This window comes from Symphalangus syndactylus, chromosome 24 (genome assembly GCF_028878055.3).
Source record: "Symphalangus syndactylus isolate Jambi chromosome 24, NHGRI_mSymSyn1-v2.1_pri, whole genome shotgun sequence".
In the NCBI taxonomy this organism is placed as follows: domain Eukaryota; kingdom Metazoa; phylum Chordata; class Mammalia; order Primates; family Hylobatidae; genus Symphalangus; species Symphalangus syndactylus.
This window is the reverse complement of record NC_072446.2, coordinates 16,085,974-16,110,036: the sequence shown is the minus strand read 5'-3', so window position 1 is coordinate 16,110,036 and position 24,063 is coordinate 16,085,974. Positions and strand designations below refer to the sequence as shown.

At 44.8% G+C, this 24,063-nt stretch overlaps 1 protein-coding gene across 4 annotated transcripts in view; it reads left to right on the top strand.

The window, feature by feature from the left end:
• CASS4 (Cas scaffold protein family member 4) overlaps positions 1-24,063 on the top strand; it is a 48,384-nt gene that overhangs the window by 3,337 nt on the left and 20,984 nt on the right. For 3 of the 4 annotated variants that reach the window (XM_055266727.2, XM_063634002.1, XM_055266730.2), the window contains exon 2: positions 21,997-22,419. In XM_055266727.2, the coding sequence (XP_055122702.2) occupies positions 21,997-22,419 (423 nt within the window). The remainder of the gene's footprint in view (positions 1-21,996; positions 22,420-24,063) is intronic. The other variant, XM_055266728.2, reaches the window with a different exon arrangement.

Sequence of the window (24,063 nt, the reverse complement as noted above, 5' to 3'; positions counted from 1 at the left end):
CCAGGGGTTGGCAAACTCTTCATAAAGAGCCAGATAGTATTTTATGCTTTGCAGGCCAAATACAATCTCTGTTGCATATGGTTGTTTGTTTATGCAATCCTTAAGATATGTACAATCATTCTTCACTCATGGGTCATCCATCTAGATTTGGTCCACAGGCCCTTGTGTAGCAGCCTATGTCATCTCAGTTTACGTAGGCCACCCCCACCCACCCACGCAGTACCAAGAAACACCCAAGTTGTTGACGCCTAGTTCAGAGGCATCTTCAGTTAACCATTTCTTGGGTGTCCCTACAGAAACTATCAATATATCTATAAGATACATGTTTTAAGGTTTTACACAAATAGGAGCTGTAAGTAAAGAGCTGTTGAGCTTCTTGCCTTTAACAACTACCAATACATACTGGTGTTCAGTTCATGTTAGTGCAATTGATCCATCTCATTAATCTTAATGCCTACATTGTTGCTCAATTGCTTTATAAATGGTAGCACAATGCTTCAAGGGGTCGTGTCATGTCAGTGGTCTTAGCTTTGGGGCATTCGCCTTTAAAACAACCCTGCCTTTCATTCAGGGCCACCACAGATAGCCTTTCAGACCCTTAAGTTCGCCTTCGTGCATCGTATGGTAAACAGGGACTGTTCTCACAAGCTGTTCCTAATTCTACCCGCTGGCCAGTAGCTCCGTTGCCAGTAGAGCTGCTTTCACTTTTGTGCATGGCAGATTTTGTGTAATATGCAGACCGATTTATTCTATTTTTAAAAAATTGTTTTATAGAACGAGGCGAAATTTTTTTAAAACACATGATATTAGTGATAGGAAACACTGGCCTCAAAGGTGGTAAATTTAACACCTCATTCATTGGTTTATTGGACTCTAGCCAGCTAGTCAACTCCATTCAAGAAATACTAGAAATTTAGTTTTTGTGGGTTTTTTAAAGATGAAGTTTCACCCTGTCGTCCAGGCTGGAGTGCAGTGGCATGATCTTGGCTCACTGCAACCTCCACCTCCCAGGTTCAATCAATTCTCCTGCCTCAGCCTCCCAAGTAGCTGGAATTACAGGCATGTGTCACCATGCTCAGCTAATTTCTGTATTTTTAGTAGAGACGGGGTTTCACCATGTTGGCCAGGCTGGTCTCGAACTCCTGACCTCAAGTTATCTGCCTGTCTCAGCCTCCCAAAGTGCTGAGATTACAGGCGTGAGCCACCGCACCCAGCCAGAAATTTAGTTCTAAAAGACAAGGAGGATAAGTGGGCTTATTATATGTAAGTTCTTATTTTGGATTTTTGGTAGTTTCAAGATGCCTTAGTTATGAAAATAGAGTCTGCAATGTACTTTAGTGATTCAGTCCTGTTTGCTATAAATTCTGTTTACTTCCGCGCGTGCGTGTGTGTGTGTGTGTATGTATGCACAAATGCCATTACAGGTAATATTGAAATTAACATCTTCATACACAGCCCTTTTTTTCCCCAATAACATTATTTTCTCACTGGAGTAAATGTCCAGGAATTGAAAGAGGATTACTGAATGAAATAAGCATTGGCACTTATTTTCCATCATTTTCTGAGAATTTCTGATATTTGATTCTATTTTAAACCTACTTTCCCCAGTATTTTCTCTACAATCTGTACTTTCTTTTATAAAGATAGCTATGTGCTCATTCAGTTTTCTGAAGGCACTTTTCAAGCAAGCATCTTTACTATGTTACTGAAGAGTGGATGGTCCAATATTTATACCGTAAGAACATTTAAATGTGTTTATCTTTCACATTTTAAATTCAGCCTCAATTAAAGAGCAAATCTTTTTTGTCTCTCTTCCATCTCAACTCTGAGTGGCATGGTTCTGGACCCACTCGAGAAAGATCAAGGTAAAGACGTAGAATTTTTTTAAAAATTGTCCACATTCTCAAGGTTGGTTTAAACACGACAAAATGTGGTGGCTTGGAAGTGTCTGCCACTTGCTGGGACTTGGCTTGCTTCAGTGTTTCTGGGCAAGAAAGCCTGGTGAGGCTTCGTTTGTGAGTGGAGAGCAGTTTTAGGTTCTCTTTGTACCTTTAGCAGCTCTGAGGTGGTGAGCAAGACATTTCACACTCAGTCTTTGTTGAAGGGCAAATGGGATTGTGTGCAGAAAGCTGACCTGGCCCTTCAGGGCCCATTAGATCCCACTCCCAGCAGCTCTCCTGCCTCAGTTCCTTCCCCTTCTCCCCTGCTGTTCCCCGCCTTGGATTCTCCTCTCTCTAGCAAGCATCACCTCACCCAGAGGCCTCTCTGGACCACGCTGTGCAAATCACTTCCCCCCTACACAGGCCCACCGCCATCACTCTCATCTATCTTATCTTCACTTATTAAGATCTGAAATTATCTCACTTTGTTTGTTCATCTGTCTTCCTCTCTGGAAACCAAATTCCATGAGGGACAGACCTGGGCTTTCTTACTCAGTGCTGCATCTCTGGTGCCTACAGCAGTGCCTGCACAAAGTAGGTGCTCAATACGTGCTTTGTGGTAGTGTGTGAACGAATGGGAGCTTACAGGGAGTGCAGGTGGAGCCCTGGCTGCAGCCCCGCTGTGAGGATAGGAACAGCACTGCTTTCTAGTCAGCAGGTGTTTGGCAACGGAGGTCATTCCTGACTCTCAGCTCTCTAACCCCTACCTGGCCTCAGCCTAAGCCGCCACTCAGCCTGTTCTCTTGACAATTGTCCTCCTCCTTGTCCGTGGTCAGATGTTGCCTTAGATGCAAGCTGTTGCTATTGAAATCAAGGTCACAAAGACCTGTAGCCTCCCTCCAGCATTTCCCAGAAACTTCCTCCCTTCATCTATTCCACGAGGCAAAACAGCCCAGACACAACACCCAACTCGAAAACACAGCTCACCATCCATGGCTCAGCCATTCACCCAATACATAGTTATTGGGCTCTGGGGGTTCAGGGTAATCAAGACAGAGCTGACATTCCAATGGAGTGAGCATGACAGTGAGTAAATAGACCCATGGTTTCAGGTGGTGAGAACTGCCAGAAAGAGGAGAAAACAGGGGGATCTGATGGAGGCGATGGATGGATAAGGCCACTCTGAACACCCAAGAGATGGGAAAAGCATTCCAGGCAGAGGGAGCAGCAGATGCCAAGGCCCTGCAGTGGGAAGGCATTCAGCATAGTACAGGGCCTCTATAAAGACCCATGGGGTCAAAGAAGAGTAAACCAAGAGAGAGAGTAGTCAGAAGTGAGGTCTGAGGTGTAAGCAGGATAACATAGAGCCTGGTCGGCCGTGAAGAGCTTTGAAGCCATTCTAATTGCAAAGGAAACCACCAGCCCACTTAAAGCAGGAGATGACATGATCTGATTTATGTTTTCTAGATCACTTAGGCTGCTGTGCAACAGATGGGCTGTAGGTAGGAAAGAGCAAAAGCTGGTAAACGTGGAGACTTCAGTGTAAGTGGCTTCATTTTCCACTGGGGTAGTGCCCTGCTCTTCTCCATGGACACGAAGGAGAATCGTGTACTCTGTCTTTAGAAAAAACAAAACTTTTGGTGTTTGAGACTGCTGGTCGCCGTGTGGGGTGGGGAGTGGTTGTGAGCAGAAAAAATAGTAAATCAAGGAGTAGATAGCTTCTATTTATGTGTGCTATGTTTGATTCAGGAACACAATGTACCTTTCATTCCGTCAACAAATATTGAATGCCTGCTGCATGCCAGGCACTGTTCTAAATGCTTCCAAGGCCAAGTGCCTGGTCCCCTTTCTCCATATGTAGTAAATAATTATTATGACTAATAAAAAATCCATCACATACTCATTATTGGTTCCCCTGTTTAATCACCTGTAGTCTTTGAACATTTTATTTCCTATAGAGCACACTTGGGGGAAAAAAAAGCTAAGGAGAATGCCACCATCACCCCAAAACTTAAAAGGTCTGAGAATAGACAGGCGCTTGGCCGACACGATAATGGAATGGGGAAGCAACTGTAGAATCAAAACAGGTCTGTTTTGGAATTGCGATGACTAAGGGAGGAAATGACAGGGGCCTGAAGGGGAAATAGCTTAAAAGGAGGAAGGTGGGAGGCTGGTAAGAGAGCTGCCGTGGAGGGGGAGATTAGAACACTCCAACTTGAGTTGCAGAAAAAGGAAATACGTTTTTTAGGAACCATTTCCAAACATAACGCCTATAAAGCGTTTGTTCAGGGGAAGAATAGCCTTGTACACACACCTACGAAAAGCATAGTTGACGCCGAGAAGACTGAGAAGAATACGCGTGGCCTCCTGTTCCTGGGAAAGCATCCCCAGCTCTCAGCGTGGGAGATCCTGCACTTCCCCCGCACCACCCCCTCTCAGGCTGGAGTACCGTGGCACAATCTCAGCTCAGTGCAACCTCAGCCTCCTGGCTTAAGTGATCCTCCCACCTCAGCCTCCCAAGTAGCTGGGGCTTCAAGCATGCACCACTGTGCCTGGCTAATTTTTGTATTTTTAGCAGAGGTGGGTTTTTTTTCACCATGTTGCCCAGGCTGGTCTCGAACTCCTGTTTTTAAGTGATTTGCCCACCTCAGCTTCCCAAAGTGCTGGGATTACAGGCATGAGCCACCGTGCCCGACCAGGCTCTGCACTCTTAAAATTCCTCTAGGAGGCCAGGCACAGTGGCTCATGCCTGTAATCCCAGCACTTTGGGAGGCCAAGGCAGGTGGATCATCTGAGGTCAGGAGTTCAATACCAGCCTGACCAACATGGAGAAACCCCGTCTCTACTAAAAACACAAAAATTAGCTGGGCTTGGTGGTGCACGCCTGTAATCCCAACTACTCAGGAGACTGAGGCAGGAGAATCGCTTGAACCCAGGAGGTGGAGGTTGTGGTGAGCCGAAATAGCGCCATTGCCCTCCAGCCTGGGCAACAAGAGCGAAAACACCATCTCAAAAACAAACGAACAAAAGAAGGCTCCTCTAGGAGATGAGTGTGGACCGTGAAAAAGTTATTCACAGGCAATTCTAGGCCACTTACCTGGCCACTCAGAGAGTTTCTCCACGAGTTTATGAGTTAGTGAATGTATTGTCCTTTTCCTTTGAACAATTGCTTCACCTTATCATCAAGAGCAGCTTTTGTTTGCTCTACATGTTCTGGACAGCCCAGGCAGTCTGTCTTTTGTGGGGTTAGCGAGGGACAGGGGGCAAAAGAGCAGTAGGGTCATCCCTGTGTCTTGGAGGTGTTTGCCATCTGGTTAACAGTAAGTGAAAAGTGCTTTGTGGAATGTTCACTTTGGGTTCAGAAATTTTCTTTTAGAGACAGGGTCTCACTTTGTCACCCAGACTGGAGTGCAGTGGCGTTATCATAGTTCACTACAACCTCAAACTCTTGGGCTCAAGCAATCCTCCTACCTCAGCCTTCCAAGTAGCTGAGACTACAGGTGCATACCACCATATGCCCATCTAATTTTTTTTTTTGTAGAGATGAGGGGCTCTCCCTATATTGCCCAGGCTTGTCTCGAACTCCTGACCTCAAGCAGTCCTCCTGCTTCAGCCTCCTAAAGCACTGAGATTACAGGAGTGAGCCACCACACCCGGCCCAGGTTCAAAAGTGAGACTCTCCCCACAGTTGAAAGGGGAACAGAAGCACAAGAGTCAGTAATTCATAACAAGCAACTCAAGGTCCTCCTTCCTTACACTGGTGTTCCCCAAAGTGAGGTGATTGCCAGCCACTGGGAGTCAGGGCCAGTTACGTAAGACATTCTCCCTAAGCTCCCTTTGGGTATCCCAAATAAGGGTTGGGATGAGTTTATGTGTAGTCCATTATTAACAACTAAACAAACAAACCTAGTGAATTGCAATAAATTCACACCAACAGAACAAAAGAAGAAAAGCTTAAACAAAAGAGTGGCTCCTTGCTTTCCTGAAGCACCTCTAAAAATGGCCATAGAAAAATGGAAAATTTGGTGAACAAGCCTGAACCTTCACTCATTTCTCTGTGATACATTAAACAGCTTGAGCCAGCCTTGAATTCTTCCTGGTCAATCAAATGGAAAAATCACACCCTGCAGGGGCCCTGACTGCGGGCATGCCAGAGGATTTCAAGTGTGGTGCACAGAACAGTTTTTGTACGATACTGGTGTATCTTGATGTGCATTCAAACAAACTAAAACTAGCTCATCAAACCTGTAATTTCATGGGTAACATTGCTGAGGGAGAGTTGTTTTTTAATTGACTCAATTTATTATTTTACCTAAAAAATTGTAGTGGCACATGGCTATGACAGGAAGCAGGCAGTTGCTAGACACAACGCTTTAGAAACACAGGCTGGGGGCTGGGTGTGGTAGCTCACGCCTGTAATCCCAGCACTTTGGGAGGCTGCAGTGGGAGGATTGCTTGAGCCCAGCTGTTGGAGACCAGCCTGGGCAACATAGCGAGACTATCTCTACAAAAAATTTTAAAAATTAGCTGGGTTTGGTGGCTCATGCCTGTAGTCCTAGCTACTTGAAAGGCTGAGGTAGGAGGATCATTCGAGCCCAGGTGTTCGAGGCTGCAGTGAGCTGTGATCACGTCACTGCACTCCAGCCTGGGTGACAAAGTGAGACCCTGTCTCTAGAAAAGAAAAGAGAAAAAGAAACACAGGCTTAGACAAAGTTTTCTTCTGATTGGAGTTGGCATAATTGCTTATGACCCATCAAATAGCACAAAACTCCTTCTTCGTTTATGCCTTTCCTCACTTTTTTCCTTAAAAAGAGAGAAAAGAAAAAGGAAAGAGGGAAGGAAAGGAAGTTAGAGAGGAAAAGCATCTGCATGTTATTTTCTCTGTAATCCCTCGGATGGCTTTCATGAACTAAGAGGTAAGAGTAAGAAAAGAAGTCATGGGAAATGTAGAATTTGCAGCTGGATGGGAACTTGGCGATTGCCCTGGGAAGCTGTCTCACTTTCAGGTGAAGAAACTGAAACCCAGAGAAGTTCTGTTACTTGCCTCCTCCTTCGGTGGGTTTTTCATGAGCATGGGTGAAATTGTCAGCCCCTTAATATCTTAAGCAATAACTCAGGGACTTAGCTGGCAAGGAGTAGACTTGGCGGTGGCAGGCAGTGGCAAGGCTGTGAATGAACACACTAGGATCTCTGGAGCACTTTGAGTTGGAGAATGCGGTCTGGTATGACATGGGCCCATCTTGGGCCACATCCATGATAATCAATTATGTGAAGGCCTGAGAGACCTTTATTGTTGCATCATTTCAATCCTGAGCTTAGATCAAGGAAACCAGTTACCTGTTCCCCCGGTGTATATTGTCAGACATACAGTAGGTGCTTGATAAATAATTGCCAATTCAATGAAGCCTTAAGTGCAGCTTAGCAAGGTCTCCATGAGCAGAGGAAGTATATTAAAGCATGTCGATCTGGGTAAGACCTAAAACTGCTGGAAAAGCACAGTATTCAGGTATCACGGAGGCAAATGTTTCATTTCCACTGGGTGGCTTTGGAATTTTCTTCTGGCCACAACCTCCTCCTCAAAGCCCCATTAGTAGGCAGTGCCTCCTACAGCTGCAGAAGTTCCTTTAATGTGTGGGTTTTTCATCTGAATCATCACGAAGAATTCAAAGCTGGCTGGGTCAGAGTTCAATGTTATCATGGAGAACCCAGTCAAAGTTTGTGCTTATTCACAGCATATGCCATTCTCCAGGATTATTTTTAGAGGTGCTAAGAAAATAAGGAACTCTCTTTTCATTAAAGTTTTTCTTTTTCTCTCATATCCCTCCTCATATCCAAGTTCACCAGGTTAATTCACTTCTTTGTCCCTGGTTTCTATGGATAAACCGGCCACGAAGGCTATTTGCATCCATTTGGATGGGAGGGAACCAATGGGAGTGTGGGAGAGAACGCGTTATGTAACCAGCCCATCCTTCCCCATGGCTGGGGTAGCAGGAAGGGCAGTGAGCCTCCCCCAGGAGCTTAGAGACCCACTGGCCAGATCCACAGTCAAGGACAGCTGCAGAGAAAGTTTAGACCCAGACCTCAGAGCATTCCTGCACAAACTCCAACAGAAAGATTTCCCTTCCCAAGCGACTTCTGCTGTTATCCAGGATATGGATAGTACTTTTTAAAATAATTTCTTTAAAGGATCAAGATGAAGGTGAATGTGAGTATCTGAGTTTCTGTCTTCTGACATCCATTTCCTACAACTATTTGATTGCGTGGGACTCTGAGTTAACTATATAAAGGGGTCTAGAGCTTGTTATTTCCAATGCTCGCCCCTATATTAAGGAAGTAGGTAATGATGGTTTCCAAATGGCTGTCACACCATGGGAAACAATTGAAAGTTGCATCAGGTTTTGAAACCAAAAAGGAAGACCTTATATTTTTGTTTAGAAAGTTATATTCTATTCTATTAAGTTTTGTTTTAAAGCTTAAACATTATTTTATTTATTTATTTATTTACTGAGATGGAGTGTTGCTCTGTTGCCCAGGCTGGAGTGCAGTGGAGCAATCTCAGCTCACTGCAACCTCCACCTCCCGAGTTCAAGCAATTATCCTGTCTCAGCCTCCCCAGTAGTTGGGACTACAGGCGCGCACCACCATGCCCAGCTAATGTTTGTATTTTTGGTAGAGTCTGGGTTTCACCATGTTGGCCAGGCTGGTCTTGAACTCCTGACCTCAAGTGATCCGCACACCTCGGCCTCTCAAAGTGTTGGGATTACAGACATGAGCCACTGCGCCTGGCCTTAAATGCGACTTTAAATATAAAAGTAGTTGGGAAAAGGGAGTTTCAGTTCACACTTCCAGTTAAATAACTTTCAGATCATTTTATGCACATTCTGGAGTTTTTCATTCAATAATTTTCACCTTTTTCAAAAACGGGGCTGAAGCAGAAACTCAGTTCTTTTCCTAGCCTATTTGGCAAATTAATATTAATCACAAAAAAAGGCAGCAGTTTCCCTTCAGCATGTCTCACTTAACTACTTTGCTAAGTTTTTTTTTTAAAACAGCTCCAAGAGAAACAACTGTCCTTTATGTGAGATGATGCAAGAAACCACTTAGCTATCACCTCATTAAAAGAATTCAAAATATTTCTGATAATGAGATGCAGATTATTGAAGCAAAGCTGTCTCAAGTTTTACAACCTCATAAACTAATTCTCTCACATATTAGGCATGACAAATTAAAGAGATAGTTTAATCTACTTGCAAATTCTTAAAGCAAGTTCTGGCTATGAAATATACCATTTTGCTATTTTAAGTGACAGTTCCTCATAACTTAAGGAATTTTACTTTTAAATGTAAATATTGATATGGAAAGCCACTGCAATTCATGGGGGAAAAGAAAAGTTAAGATTACAGCTTCGGCCAGGCATGGTGGCTCACACCTGTAATCCCAGCACTTTGGGAGGCCAAGGTGGGTGGATCACCTGAGGTCAGGAGTTCGAGACCAGCCTGGCCAACGTGGCGAAACCCCGTCTCTACTAAAAATACAAAAATTTGTCAGGTGTGGTGGCATGCGCCCACAGTCCCAGCTACTCGGGAAGCTGAGGCAGGAGAATCGCTTGATCCCGGGTGGCAGAGGTTGCAGTGAGCAGAGATCGCACCACTGCATTCCAGCCTGGGTGACAGAGTGAGATTCTGTCTCAAAAACAAACAAACAAACAAACAAAAAACACAGGTTCTTTCTTGGATAACTATGTCAAAGGGGAAGGAGGCAGATGGGACAAAGAGAAGACAGGAATGAGCTGGCAAAAATGAAGGGAGGAAGGGAGAGATAAATGAATGTTAGATGAGAGAGGAGGTGGCTGGTTGCCTGGTGCTCCCTTCTCAACTGCAGACCTCACAGCACGACTTCAGGAGTTGTAGGAGGTTTTCCAGAAGGAAAGTAGGGACATGGTTATTCTGAATGTTTTCCCCAACATCACACACATGCAATACGCAGCTACTGTGTCCTGATACTGCACATCCTAACTTTGGCCTTGGGGAACATGTCCCATCACGGGAGGCCCTCCTCTCTGGCCGGGGTCTTTGTACACAGGACCCAGATCATTCTGCAGCTGGCCAAAGGAGAGTTCAAGGAGCGCTGGGATAGCAGGAAGGGCAGCGAGCCTCCCCCAGGAGCTTAGAGATCCACTCAGTGCCTCGTCAACTTGCCCGGACCAGGCCAGACAAACCTTTAAAACACTTTGAGTCTAAACTTCTGTGACTCTTAATGCACCTGCAGTTAGATCCCATTTAACAGCCATTCGTTGCCCTCTCCATGTGCTTCCACTCTGGGGCCCTACTCTCAAGGAAGAGGTAAATGCCCACAAAATCAGCTAGTTCTCAAAAACCACTCAAGTACCTTTCAGCGTCCTCCATGCTGTACACGGTCCAGGCCCTTTGAGGGATGGCCAGTGAGAAGTAGTTGATGATGTTTGGCATCCCGGAAGTTCAGGGAGGTGAGAAATCTTCCTGCGTGTGACAAACTGCTTTTGGCCGAGATTCAGATGGACTCAAAGTCAAAATTTCTTCTTATCTAATCTAGGAGTAGAAAGGGCTTGCATAGTAACGACAAGCAGCTGCTTAAATTCACCAGCACAGAAGTCCTCTTCTTCCAATAGAACAGGATCCTTTGTAAATTAGATTTTTATGTTGAAAAAGAGCATTTACACATGGTTTTAAAAATTCCAACTATACAAATGAACATGGACTCACAGTGTTTTTATCTAATCCCAAACCTCTAGCTCCCCAGACCCCTGTTTCCTACCCAGAAGGGACCCTCAGTGAGTGACATAATCTTCCAGAAAGATGCTATACTTATAAAAGCATCAATGCAGAGCTATGCTCATCTTGCTCTTTTTAAAAAATTTAATACTACATTTTGGAGATTGTCCCATTTCCATTGATATAAGCTCTACCTCATTCTTGTAATGGCTACATTGTACTCCATTATACAAATGTCTCTGTTTCTCAGCTTCATCTCCCTCTCCCAGGAGGCACTTTGCCATCTTGTATCTGCTAAGATGTCCACACCATCTTGTGATAGAGTCTGTGCTAAGCAGAGTGGTTTGTGGGCTAAAAGAGCACACTCCAGACCCAAAACTGCCTGCCTTCCAATCCTGGCTTTGGCCCTTGATCGCTGAACTACCTTAAGCTACTTTCTCACCCTCGCTGTGCCTTAGCTTACTCATCTCCTAAATGAGATGTTAGTTATAATACCTGCTTCATAAGGTTTTTGAATATCAAATGCGGTCATCAGTGCTGACTGCTTATCCCAGTGCCTGACACAGAGTTTAGAACCCACGAGCCATCCTGATTCCCGAGGCATTGGCTAAACAGTGGACAAGACTAACACAGTTCCTGCGTAATTAGAGTGCCACGGACACTCCTTTCAGGGCGAGCAGAATGGTTTCCTGAGGGGCTACATTGAATCTAAAAGATTAAAGAGGATTTTTCCCCCTTCTTCTTCTTCTTCTTTTTTTTTCCCCCTTCTTCTTCTTTCCCCTCCCCCCTACCCAAGACAAGGTCTTACTCTGTCTTCCAGGCTGGAGAGCAGTGGCACAATCCCGCCTTATTGCAGTCTCCACCTCCCATGTTCAAGCCATCCTCCAGCCTCAGCCTCCCAAGTAGCTGGGATTACAGGCATGTGCCACCATGCCCAGATAATTTTTATATTTTTTGTAGAGATGAGATTTCACCACGTTTCCCAGGCTGGTCTCAAACTCCTGAGTTCAAAGTGATCTGCTCACCTCAGCCTCCCAAAGTGCTGGGATTACAGGCGCGAGCCACTGCACGCAGCCAGCTTCTCCCCCTTATTTGGTTAGTTATAGGAAAATAATACTAGCTGACACACACAGTGTGTGAGAAGTCTGTATTGTTATGTGGGGTTTGCAAAGTGAGGACCCTTTCCAGATCATCTTTGCTATAACTCCTTAAGCTAGGCATGGTGATGTGTGCCTGTAGTCCCAGCTACCTGTGAGGCTGAGGCAGGAGGACTGCTTAAGACCAGGAGTTTAAGGCTGTAGGGCACCATGATCATGCCTGTGAATAGCCACTGCATTCCAGCCAGGGCAACATAGCAAGACCCTATCTCTTTAAAAAAAAAAAACCCTCTCTCATCCTTCTGGAGGTGACTTCACAGAATGTTGTTACCCACCAGAAATCCCTCCCAGAAGAAGTGTCTGTAGATACTTTGATTCTTCCTCAGGTTGTCCTTCCTCCTTCTGTCTTCCCTTTTTGGAGAATGTGGGTGGGAAAAATGGAGGTGGTGAGGGGATTTTTCTTATGCTCTTGGAAACTTTTTTTTTAAATAATGTCCTTTTAAAATGATGGAAAGTAAACATTCACAAGCCAACAGATAATACCGTTCTCTCTGCATTAATCTTTCCTAGCCTGTATTTGAATTTACATGAAATAAAATACTTCCAAGTACATTTGAAGGGAGACTATTGACTTGAAAGATGATCAAAGAGCCCTTTCTCCATTCTGCACTCACTCTCGATATTGAGTCTGGGCTCAGCTACCTCATAAAAATAGATGACAGAATATGTCACTGATCTCAACATAAAAGCTCCTACATCCATGGAAATCCTTCATGAACTTCAGGGATTCACATTTCCCATGTATCAAAAGATCTGTGATATTTATAGTATATGCAGTTTTTAAAATGTGGTTTCTCTATAACTCACTATCCTCTCCTGGCCCTCAAAGGGGAAGTAGGAAGCATTCCATCACCTCGCCTGAATACTAACTAAGAATTCTTGGAAGGAAGACATGGAATCTGTGAGAAGGAAGCTGAAATGCAGAACATGGACAATTTTCAAAGAAGGATTTTAGTAGAAGAAAAATGTCCTTCTTGACCTTGGAGATCTACGTCTTTGTACAGAGCAGGAGCCTAGACATCACTTACTACTCTGGCTTCTTCCACAGTTACCATCTCCACCACTAGTTTGGGGAACTTCCTTATTTACCACCTCCCACTACGGACTGGTGACCTCATTGTATGATTTACCTTCCCAAAGGAAGAATGATATTCTAGGTTACTTGGATGGAAATGGTCTCCTGACCTCTACTTTACTATCCCATAGTTACTACTGTTTTAATTTTAGGAGCATAAGTGTTTGGTGTGGGGCGGGCTGTGAAAGATAAAACAAAGAGGAAGCAGGATGGGGCCATGATGCTGCTCTGACCCCTGTGACAGGAAAGAGAGAAGGAGCCGGACAGAGTAGAGAGAGCCTCAAACTGTGGGGCAGCTCAGACACAGTCTTGACAACTCGACAGGGGCTTTGGGGTAAAGATTGCCCATTCAGTGAGTCCTGCATTGGGCAGAAACACCCAGGCCCCCTGACTATTAACGTTCAGTTTGCAAAGGAAATCTGGGTCAGGCCTCTAAGACCTCAGCAGCGGGCTGGACTCAGCAGCAGAATGCTTCACTGGGCCCAAGGAGTGATATTTTAAGATCTGCCTGAGCATGCCACAGCCTCCACCACACCTAAATGTCTTACGCCTGGCCTGTCTCACTCGTGTATTTCTTGCCCAGCTCCTATAATCCTTTGAGTTTGCTGCTCCTCCTTATAGCCGTCTTTAAACCAGCTCTTTCTGGATGTGCACACATTTGGATGTAAGAGTTAGCAGATTAGAGTAGGAAACAGACTTGACTTGGGAAGGCCATGCAGAGTATTGGCAATAGCAGGCTTCAGTCAGATGGACCCGAGTTTGAATCCCCACTCTGCTACCTGCTGCTGCATGACCTTAGGCAGGTCATTAATCTCCCCTAGTCTCAGGTGCCACAAAGCACTAAAATGAGGCCAACAAAGCAATCAGTGTACCCCCCGACCTGCCCCCCAGCCCTGACACTCTTGAGTTTCTGTAGCTTTGCTCTTTTGAGTCAACTAAAGAGAAAGAAAATTGAAGGTAAAGCAGAGAAGAAGGCTGTGCATGTGGGCGAGTGCGCGTGGGTGCAGTCACCCGGGCGGCGTGTCCACCCTGGCCTAGAGAGGGGATTTCCATCCTAGAAACAGGGACGATGAAGCAGCATAACCGAGGCTGCAGCAGCTGCTTCTCTCCCAGCTCATCTAAGCTGCTCCTGCCTAGAGCTGCCATGCCTGCCAACGGCTCTTATACCACCGTGGATAATGAAAGTGTGCGGGCCAGTTCCCTCTCTTCTTCTTACTTTCCCTGGCGCATTCAGCAGGGTGTCCCTCCCTTCTCTGCAGTTAAGCTCCTGCTCTTCTTCCAAGCCTCACTTCAAGTTGCATCCAGTCCTTCACCAGCTCCTCCCCAAAACTAACAAAATCCAGCCTCCGCCCTCAGCCAAGCCACAGGCATCTCCCAGCTGGACCAGATAATTGGCTTTGAACCGCCTCTCTGGCTTCCACTTGCTCCATGCACCCCGTTTTCCACCCAGTAACCACATATAAACAGCAGCCACTATGGAAATGAGGAGCCAGGGCCTTTGTTGATCTCTCTCCGGGCAACCTGGTCATTTTTCAGTTCCTCCAACTTTCCATGCGCCCCCAACACACACATAGACACTCACACTCACACACGCCCCCTCACCCACGCACTCCGGCCTCCACACATTCCTCTTCCTCTGCCTGAATGTTCTTTATCTGACTAACACTTTATCTGACTAACTCCTTATCTAACTCCTCCTCACCCCCAGATGGAAGCTTCCATGGCCACTTTCTCAGGTAAACTTTCCCTAAGCCCTCACCCATCACTACTTCCCAACTGCACTTATAATTTTTCATAACTTCCTGTATTTTATTTATCATAACTTCCTGTATTTTTTATAACTTCCTGTATTTTATTTCTCATAACTTCTTGTATTTTCTTTCCATCTCACTTCCGAGAGGTGGAAACCCTGTATTTGTTTCTGTGATGATCTGATTAGAATTTGTCTTCTCCACTAACATGTACATGGCATGAGATCAGAAACAGTTTTGTTCACCACAATGCCTCCAGCAGAGCCCCTGGAATAGAGATGATGCTCAATACAATCTTGGTAAATGAATGAATGAATTGCTCCCCACATTTCTCCAAGTGCAGCCAAGACCACTCTATCCTCGGCTGCTCGGGTTTAGATGAGCACATTGCATCTGCCAGGTGTGGAAAGGTCTCCGCACTGAGGTTATCATCACCATGAAGGCAGTGAGTCTCTTATTCTTCATGTTTGTTTCCCTATCCTCCTCCCATTCTTCCTTCCAAATGTGTATTCATTTTCCTTTTCCCTCTCCCAGCTGTTGGATGAAGACAGGCATTTGAGGGAAATGTCCTTTTTGGAAATCGTTTAAGAACATTTCTTCCATTGTACCCGGAATCTAACTGCTTGTGTACCCACAAGGAACAAAAATGTGAACATACGTCCTCCTTCACCTCTTAAATTTCTACACAAATATTTGTGTTCCAAATTAACACTCTATTTAAGAATACCTTGTGAGTGGCCTCAGCAACCATTGCGATGGTTACTGGATGCCTTTGCAGTGGCCTGTCAACTGCTTCCACCTGTTATTCACAAAGAGCTCAGTGCAGTGCCAGGAACACGGGTGCAAGATGAGTGCTGGCTGCTGTTATTGCAATGTCCAGTGCTCCCTGCATGCCCAGCCTGACCATAACAGCCTGAGCCCAGCCGAAAGTGGGGTGGTCAGGGGCAGCCTCTGCAAAGGGGTGACTCGAGCTGAGACCCAGAGGAGGGGGATCTGGCAGAAGAAAGTTCTGGGCAGAAGGAACAGCAAAGGAAAGGTCTGAGGTGGAAGCAAGCTCAGGGCATCTGAGAAAAGTAAGAAAACAATGTGACTGGAGGGAAATGAATGAGGGTAGAGCTGCAAACTGGGAGGCTGATCCTGCCTCAAAGCCGTACTAGGAAGGTGACCTTTTGTTCTGAATGCAGTTCTAAGCAATTAGAGGTTTTTAAAATAAGAGACCAACAGGATCCAATTTATGTGTATAAAATGAAATATTCTGGCTAGTGTCTGGAGAGTGGGTTATAAGGTGAAAGAATGGATGTGAGGAACCAATTAGAGTTTAAGTGACCTTGGACAAGTCATTTGATCTCTCTGACCCTCAGTTCTCTCACCTGTAAAATGGGGATAAGAAAGTCTGCCTCTGAAATTTCAGAGAAATAGGTCATATAATGACTTCAGTGCATCCAACACAAAATAGGTTCTCATTCAATATAATTCTGTTTTCCCTCCATTCCAGTTAAAGAACACCCCAAGACTTTCCACATGCATTTCATTCTTTTTTTTGTAACATCAACATTGATGGTCTTTGCTACTGAAATGCTGAGGCATAATTAATTGATTGCATGAGCTGTCCAGAGACAGCCCTGTCAATTGTAATAGAACGCCATACAGTGTTTCATTCATATTGAGGGGAATTGTGTTATGGCAACATATTTAGAGTTTTCCTTTGCTGGGAGTTTACATCCTTTGAAGATGTGGTCTGCTGTCCTGAAGACAGCAGGTCAAAATTACAAAATAAATCATATATCAAGAATAAGACTGCTGCTGTTCATCTTGGACAGCTGTGGGTGCCCAGTGGGGTGGATGATCATAAAAACCCCATTGTTCTCTGGGAAAAAGTCCTTACTTTTACAATAGGAAAATCCACCAGCTAAGCTGCGTTCAATCTGGACCCTTCAGAGCAGCTGCCATATTGCAACAACTGCTGTGCCTAAAGATAGGCACTATCTAATTTCTAGACAAATGCAAGCACATTTCAGATGATGGTTTTTTAAAGATTGCTTTAAATGTATTTCATGGGAATTACGATGAAATATACCATAATTATTTCATTATAGCCTCTGCAAAGGCTTTTATTTTCCCTTTTGTTCCCAGTGTGGATGGTTAAAGTACAATTTTCAAAAAGGCAAAATTATGACTCTCATGCAAATATAAAATGAACTCATGTCAAAGATTTTAATCAATTTTGATCAATTAATAGGGAATCAATGAAATGTTAAAACGAGGTCAAAGATCGTTGAGGATACTTGTCCAACTTGAATGAATTTATTTTTAAAAAGAGATCATTGAGGCACTAGGTAGGTATAGGCAATTTAATTAAGGAATATTAGAGTGTGATTGCAAGGCCAAGTATGAAACTGGTTAAAGTCCTACAAGATAGTAAACCTACAAGATAATAAACCTTTCGGATTATTGTTTCAGATAATAAACCTTTCAGATTATTGTTTTTTACTGAACAGCAATTATTTGTCTATTTAACTGGAAAAAAAATCTGCAAAGTAGCATGTAACTTTTGTAAGTCTTTTTTTTTTTTTTTTTTTTTTTTGTGAGACAGGGTCTCACTTCCTCACCCAGGCTGTAGTGCAATGGCACAATCTTGGCTCACGGCAACCTCCACCACCTGGGCTCAAGCCATCCACCCACCTCAGCCTCCGCAGTAGCTTGGACTATAGGAGTGCACCACCACGCTGGACAATTTTTGTATTTTTTGGTGGAGATGGGGTTTCACCATGTTGGCCAGGCTGGTCTGGAACTCCTGGCTTCAAGTCATCCACATGCTTTGGCCTCCCAAAATGCTGGGATTCCAGGCATGCGCCATCACGCCCAGCCTAAGTCTTGACCTTTAATCAATACTCTTTATAAGACTCTAAAACTCTAGTCCCTTAAATACTTCATCACTGCTGGATTCTCCAAGCTCAGCACCCACATTCTTGTGAAACCTACTCCCAGCATATTCGAGGGATAATGATTCCGTGTGCAGACTAGTATGCCTTGAGGTGTATCCTCTGGACATGGCTGGTGGTCAGTCTTACTGAAGGTTACCCAAAAGTGTGGGCAGCGGGGTCACAGAAAGCTTCACTCTTACCCTACTCCAGACAGAAATAGGAGTGCTCATATTGGTGTTTGTGATTTCTTACTTCTTAAAGACTTGAAAATGGGGGCGTTATGTCACGCCTGTCTTTCATTCATTAATTCAACAAGTAGCTAAAGATCCCCTACTCTGTGCTGGATCATGGGATGCAGTCCAGAACAGCAGGGTGTGGCCCTCGCTCTCCTGGAGCTTACACTCTTGTGGGGAGACAGACCCTGGATGAGTTGAACCCTAATGTGACACGTACTGATGTGTAAAGGTGTTGAGAAGAAGTATGGGGAGAACTAGTTTGGTCGAGAGGGTGTCAGGGACCCTTTTTCTAAGGAAGTGACATTTAAGATAAGCCTGGAAGGATGTGTGGGATTTCACTGGGTGGAAAGCTGCTGACTGCTTTGGGGTAGAGAGAACAGCATGATTGAGGAACTCAAGCCCTCAGAAGGGGTGGCACCCTGGAGGCCAGTGAGGAAGTGATACCTATGAGGCTGGAAGCGTGGGAAGAGGCAAAATCACACAGGGCCTTGATGGTTTGGGCACAGTTTGGGCTTTGTCCAAAGAGTACTGGGGAGCCACTGAAGGGTAGTAGAGAGGGGAGTAGCATGATCAAAATTTGTGTCCCTGAAAAACTCGAGGACGGCAACAGTGCCATATGTAATAAACATTCCATAAATGTTTGCTGAATCTGTGAAGGAACAATTGGCTGACCCAGAAAGACACCCTATGGGTTGCCTGACACCAGGAAGTACAGTCAGTGTCCATCGGCTGTAGCTCAGCTCTCTGCTTTTCAACATCATCTCATACACTCACTGGGCTCAGACAAGCGATAACTTCATATCTTCCCTCTCCCTTGAGGATTTCTGCTTCACCATGGAGAAGAGAGGAAATCTCTACAGGCAGGAATGCCCCTCACAATACACATGCCCCTGACTCCTTTGGGGACCTTTTTTCTATTAAAAAATGAGTTAAAAGTGGGGTACAGCAGGGAGGTGACACATTCCCCGAGTTGCCTGCAAGTTATCCCCTCAGCGGCATGAGGGCTGCAGCTGATTCTGTAGTTTTGAGTAGTCTGGGTGTTGCTAAGAATGTGCTGGGAAACACTTCAAGTTTCCTTGACAAAGATTTCTAAACAAATACATCATCCAACAAAGAGGTAATGCACAGGGTAGATTAGGGCACAAGGAACTGTGCAGTCTCATTCACAGTGGGCGGAGGTGTGAATTGATTGAACTTTGCTGGAGGGCAACGTGACAGCATCCGGAGCCCTGATGGTCTCCACCCGCCGACTTCTCGCTGAAGAATTTATCCATGGAAATAAATAAGGGGAGTTGCAAATATTCGCTATAAAGATGATCATTTCAGCATTGTTTGTAATAGCTAAAACTTGCAATTAGCTAAAATGTCCAAAACCAAGAAGAAAAATTATGTTTCATCCGTACAGTGGAAAACCAAGTCACTGTTTTAAAGGATATTGAAGAAAAATGTTTTTGACATGGGAAGATGCTCACAATTTATTATTTATTGATTTATTTATTTGAGATGGAGTCTCACTCTGTCGCCCAGGTTGGAGTGCAGTGGCGCCATTTCAGCTCACTGCAACCTCCACCTCCCAGGTTCAAGTGATTCTTCTGCCTCAGCCTCCCAAGTAGCTGGGACCACAGGTGCACACCACCACTCCCAGCTAATTTTTTTTTTTTTTATTTTCAGTAGAGACAGGGTTTCACCATATTGGCCAGGATGGTCTCAAACTCCTGACCTCGTCATCCGCCCCCCTCGGCCTCCCAAAGTGCTGGGATTACAGACATAAGCCACTGCGCCCGGTCCCACAATTTATTTTTAAGTGGGGAAAAAAGCAGATTATAAAACTGTGTGTTTCATATTATGCCATTAGGTTTTAAAACTTTAATGATGACTCTAGGTGTGTATGTGAACAACTATGCAAAAGAAAAGATCTGGAAACATACAAAAACCAAAGGATTAACAGCAGTTACCTGTGGTGGCAGCACTGCAGGCATTTTAATTTTCTTCTGTTTGCTTATTATTATTTTTACTTTTTCTTTAATGAACTTTTATTACTTTTGTAGAAAGAACAAAAAGTTTTATTTACAAAAATTGTTCATGATCTCCTAGGATCTCAGCCGTTTTAGATTTTGTGGGGGCCGTTCAATGTCTTTCTGGGTGCGTGAAGGATCTGATTCCTCTTACGCTTTTTAGATAGACTTATAGTAGTGTTTCCCCAAATCCACACAGACCTGCTTGTCTGGTTAAGATGGTATTTATCAGCATTGGTCTTCCAATTCCATTTTTGTAACAGAATAGAAATATTAGGCGAGAAGCACAATAATTTTCAACAAACATAGTGGAAGAGTTGGTCACTTTTGCTTTATTTATGAACCGTATGAACAAGGGTTAATGAGTTTAAAAGGTGTAATTAAATTTATTTAGAAAAATAAAAAACAACTGGAAGGATAAATACCAAAAATGGTGTGAATTGATATCTCTGAGTGGTGGGATTATGGGTAATTTTCATTTCCTTCTTTTATTTCTCTCTTTTTCTGTAATGAACATGTATTGATATAAAAAGGTGGGGAAAGGTGATTACTTTAAAACCTAAAGAAACAAGTTGGCTTCATGTAATTACAGTGGCAAGTTCAAATAAGAAGGGGGCTCAGCCATCACTGCTGTGGTAACAAGGCGACATTTTTTAGAACTGTGTGACTTACTGAAAGAGCATGGGTTGGAGAATTAGGAGACTGGGTTTGATCCTGGCTTTGTGACCACAGGCAAGTTACTAACCCCCTGAGTCTCTTGTCATTCACTAGTTTTTCTTTTCTTTTGTTTTGTTTTTGAGACAGAGTGTCCCCCTGTTGCCCAGGCTGGAGTGCAGTGGCATGGTCTCGGCTCATTGCAACCTCCGCCTCCAGGGTTCAAGCGACTTTCCTGACTCAGTCTCCCGAGTAGCTGGGACTACAGGCATGCACCACCATGCCCAGCTAATTTTTGTATTTTTATTAGAGACAGGGTTTCACCATGTTGGCCAGGCTGGTCTTGAACTCCCGGCCTCAACTGATCTACCCTCCTCGGCCTCCCAAAGTGCTGGGATTACAGACGTGAACCACTGCGTCCAGCCTCTTGTCATTCACTTATTAATGAACATTTACTGAGCATATTCTATGTACCTGGGTCCGGGCCTGACACTGGGGACAGAATAGCCAAGTGAGATGTGGGCCCAGCAGTCACAGAACTGCCAATCCGATTCAGAAGTAAAATAGCAAAAACCAGACAAAAAGCAATCTAATAGTAATAACAGTCACAGCTGCCTGTACCAAGCACTTACTAAATGCCAGGCACCTGTACATGACTGAGAGAGAGATACCCATATGTATACACAATATATAATGGATTGCTATATATATATGTGTGTGTGTGTGTGTATATATGTATATATATAGGATATATGTTGTGTACATATATATATATATCAACCCGTCATATATAGTGTTTGTGTATATACATATTATATATATGTATATGTATGTGTGTATATATATATATATATATATCTCAACCCATTTAATTCTCACAATAACCCCGGGAGGTAGGTATTACTATTATTACCATTTTACAGATGAGGAAACTGAAGCTTTAATAGGGTAGCTAATTTGCTCAAAGGTACACAGGTAGGAATTTCTACCCACTATGCACTATGCTGCACTGAACTAAATAACTACAAGGGTCATAATTTCCACAATTAAAACAGGGCCATGACCCAGGAGTTGGAAACCAGCCTGGGCAATGGCAAAGCCCCTTCTCTACAAAAATGGAAAATGTAGCCCGGTGTGGTGGCACGCATGTGTAGTCCCAGCTACTTGGGAGGCTGGGGTGGGAGGACTGCCCGAGCCCGGGAAGTCGAGGCTGCGGTGAGCCAAGATTGCACCGCTGCACTCCAGCCTGGGCAACAGAGTGAGACCCTGTCTCAAAACCAAAAACAGACAGGGCCATGAAAGCATATTAGGACCATCCAACCTCGTCTCAGGATACAGGTAAGTCTGCCCTGAGGATGTGACATTTCACTTAGACCCCAAGGATGTGAAGGAACAAATCAGGCAAAGAGCAGGGACAAGAGCCTCTGGGGTGGAAGAAATGAAATGAAAGGGCATTATGAATTTGCTTGAAGCTTTCTAAGAGAGTGGGATTGGTGTAGCGGTCACTGGCCATGGTGCTAACAGCAAATTCTCTTCTCCCCTCTCCACCCCCAGGCACTCCTGGCCAGGGCACTTTATGACAACTGCCCTGACTGCTCCGACGAGCTGGCTTTCAGCAGAGGGGACATCCTGACCATTCTGGAGCAACACGTGCCAGAAAGCGAGGGTTGGTGGAAGTGTTTGCTCCACGGGAGGCAAGGCCTGGCCCCTGCCAACCGCCTCCAAATCCTCACGGAGGTCGCTGCAGACAGGCCGTGCCCCCCATTCCTGAGAGGCCTGGAAGAAGCTCCTGCTAGCTCAGAGGAGACCTATCAGGTGCCCACTGTACCCCGCCCTCCCACTCCAGGCTCCATTTATGAGCAGATGAGGAGTTGGGTGGAGAGGCCCCAGCCCCCTACTGCCCAAGTCTATGAATTCCCCGACCCTCCCACCAGTGCCAGAATCATCTGTGAAAAGACTCTCAGCTTTCCAAAACAGGTACGCATACTTCCACCTACTAGACATGGGTTGAGGGGTATGGAAACACCCAGGGGCCTAACTACCTCTTGAGTCATGGGTGTCCTTCAGATCAAACACGCAAAATTGGAGCCCAGATTGCTGGCGATCATGCTCAGGGAGCTTGTGTGCCAGGTTGGGATGGAGAACTCAGCGGCCTCCACACCCTTGTCGTTGACACCCTTGGCGCCGCTGTGATTCCCCAGCCCTCCAAGGCTGGGCACACTCTGCGGGAAATGGAACGCTTCGCTGAGCTGTGTGGGAAGGCACTGAGGATGTTCATGGCAGCCTTCTCACGGGATGAAGGATCAGCAGGACTCCCAGTGACAAATGGCAGGGTGGGGTTTCCATGGGTTCAGAGGCAAGAAGTTACACATCACATTTAAAATGTACATTCCAGGCCAGGCATGGTGGCTTCCACCTATCTATATTCCCAGTACTCTGGGAGGGCGAGACAGGAGGATCATTTGAACTCAGAGTTCGGGACCAGCCTGGGCAACATAGTGAGACCCTGTCTCTACCAAAATTTAAAAATTAGCCGGCATAGTAGCACACACGTGTAGTCCCAACTACTTATGGGAGGCTGATGCAGGGGGATCGGTTGAGCCCAGGAGGTCGAGGCTGCAGTGAGCTATGATTGTGCCACTGTGCTCCAGCCTCAATGACAGTGAGAACCTGTCTCAAAAAAAAAAAAACAATGTATATCCCCTTCAATGCAGAAATTTTATTTCTAGAACTGCTATGGAAATATACAAGCAGGCAAATATATGTCTGGATGAGGAGGCTGTAGCCATTATGGCATAGAAAACTCAAAGAGGCCTAAAACTCAAAGAGGCCTAAACAGTTGGATTAGTTATACATAACTTGGCATATCACCACAGTAAGCTGCTGTGCAGTTGTTAAAAAAAAAAAAAAGATGAGGCATTTATAAGAGGGAAGAAAGATCTATTTAAACAAAAACCAAACAGATATAAACCCAAAAAAGAGGCAGGGCACAATGGCTTATTCCTGTAATCCCAGCACTTTGGGAGGCCAAGGCGGGCAGATCACAAGATCAGGAGTTCGAGACCAGCCTGGCCAACATAGTGAAACTTCGTCTCTATTAAAATACAAAAAATTAGCTGGGCATGGTGGCAGGCACCTGTAATTCCAGCTACTCAGGAGACTGAGGCAGGAGAATCACTTGTACCTGGGAGGGGGAGGTTGCACTGAGCTGAGATTGTCCCACTGCGCTCCAGCCTGAAACTCCATCTCAAAAACAAACAAACAAACAAACAAAAAAACTCTAAAAAGGAGTTCTGTATATGAGTGTGTGTATGCATGTGTGCTCTCACACTGAGACTGAGAAGAACAAGCTCCAGGGATAGTTACCCCAAGGAAGGGGAACTGGTTAAAGAGAAAGCGAAAGAGGGCAGTAAGCTGGGGCCTGTATTTTATTCACTCCTGTGTCCTCGGCACCTGAGACCAGGCCTGGCCTGGGGTAGGTGCTCAATACGTATCTGACAAACAAATTAGGAAGTTGATTTTTATGTTATATTGAACATGTATGACATCCGTAATTTTTTAAAATATCAATTATTTTGTTTTTTTGAGACTGGGTCTCACTCTGTCTCCCAGGCTGGAATG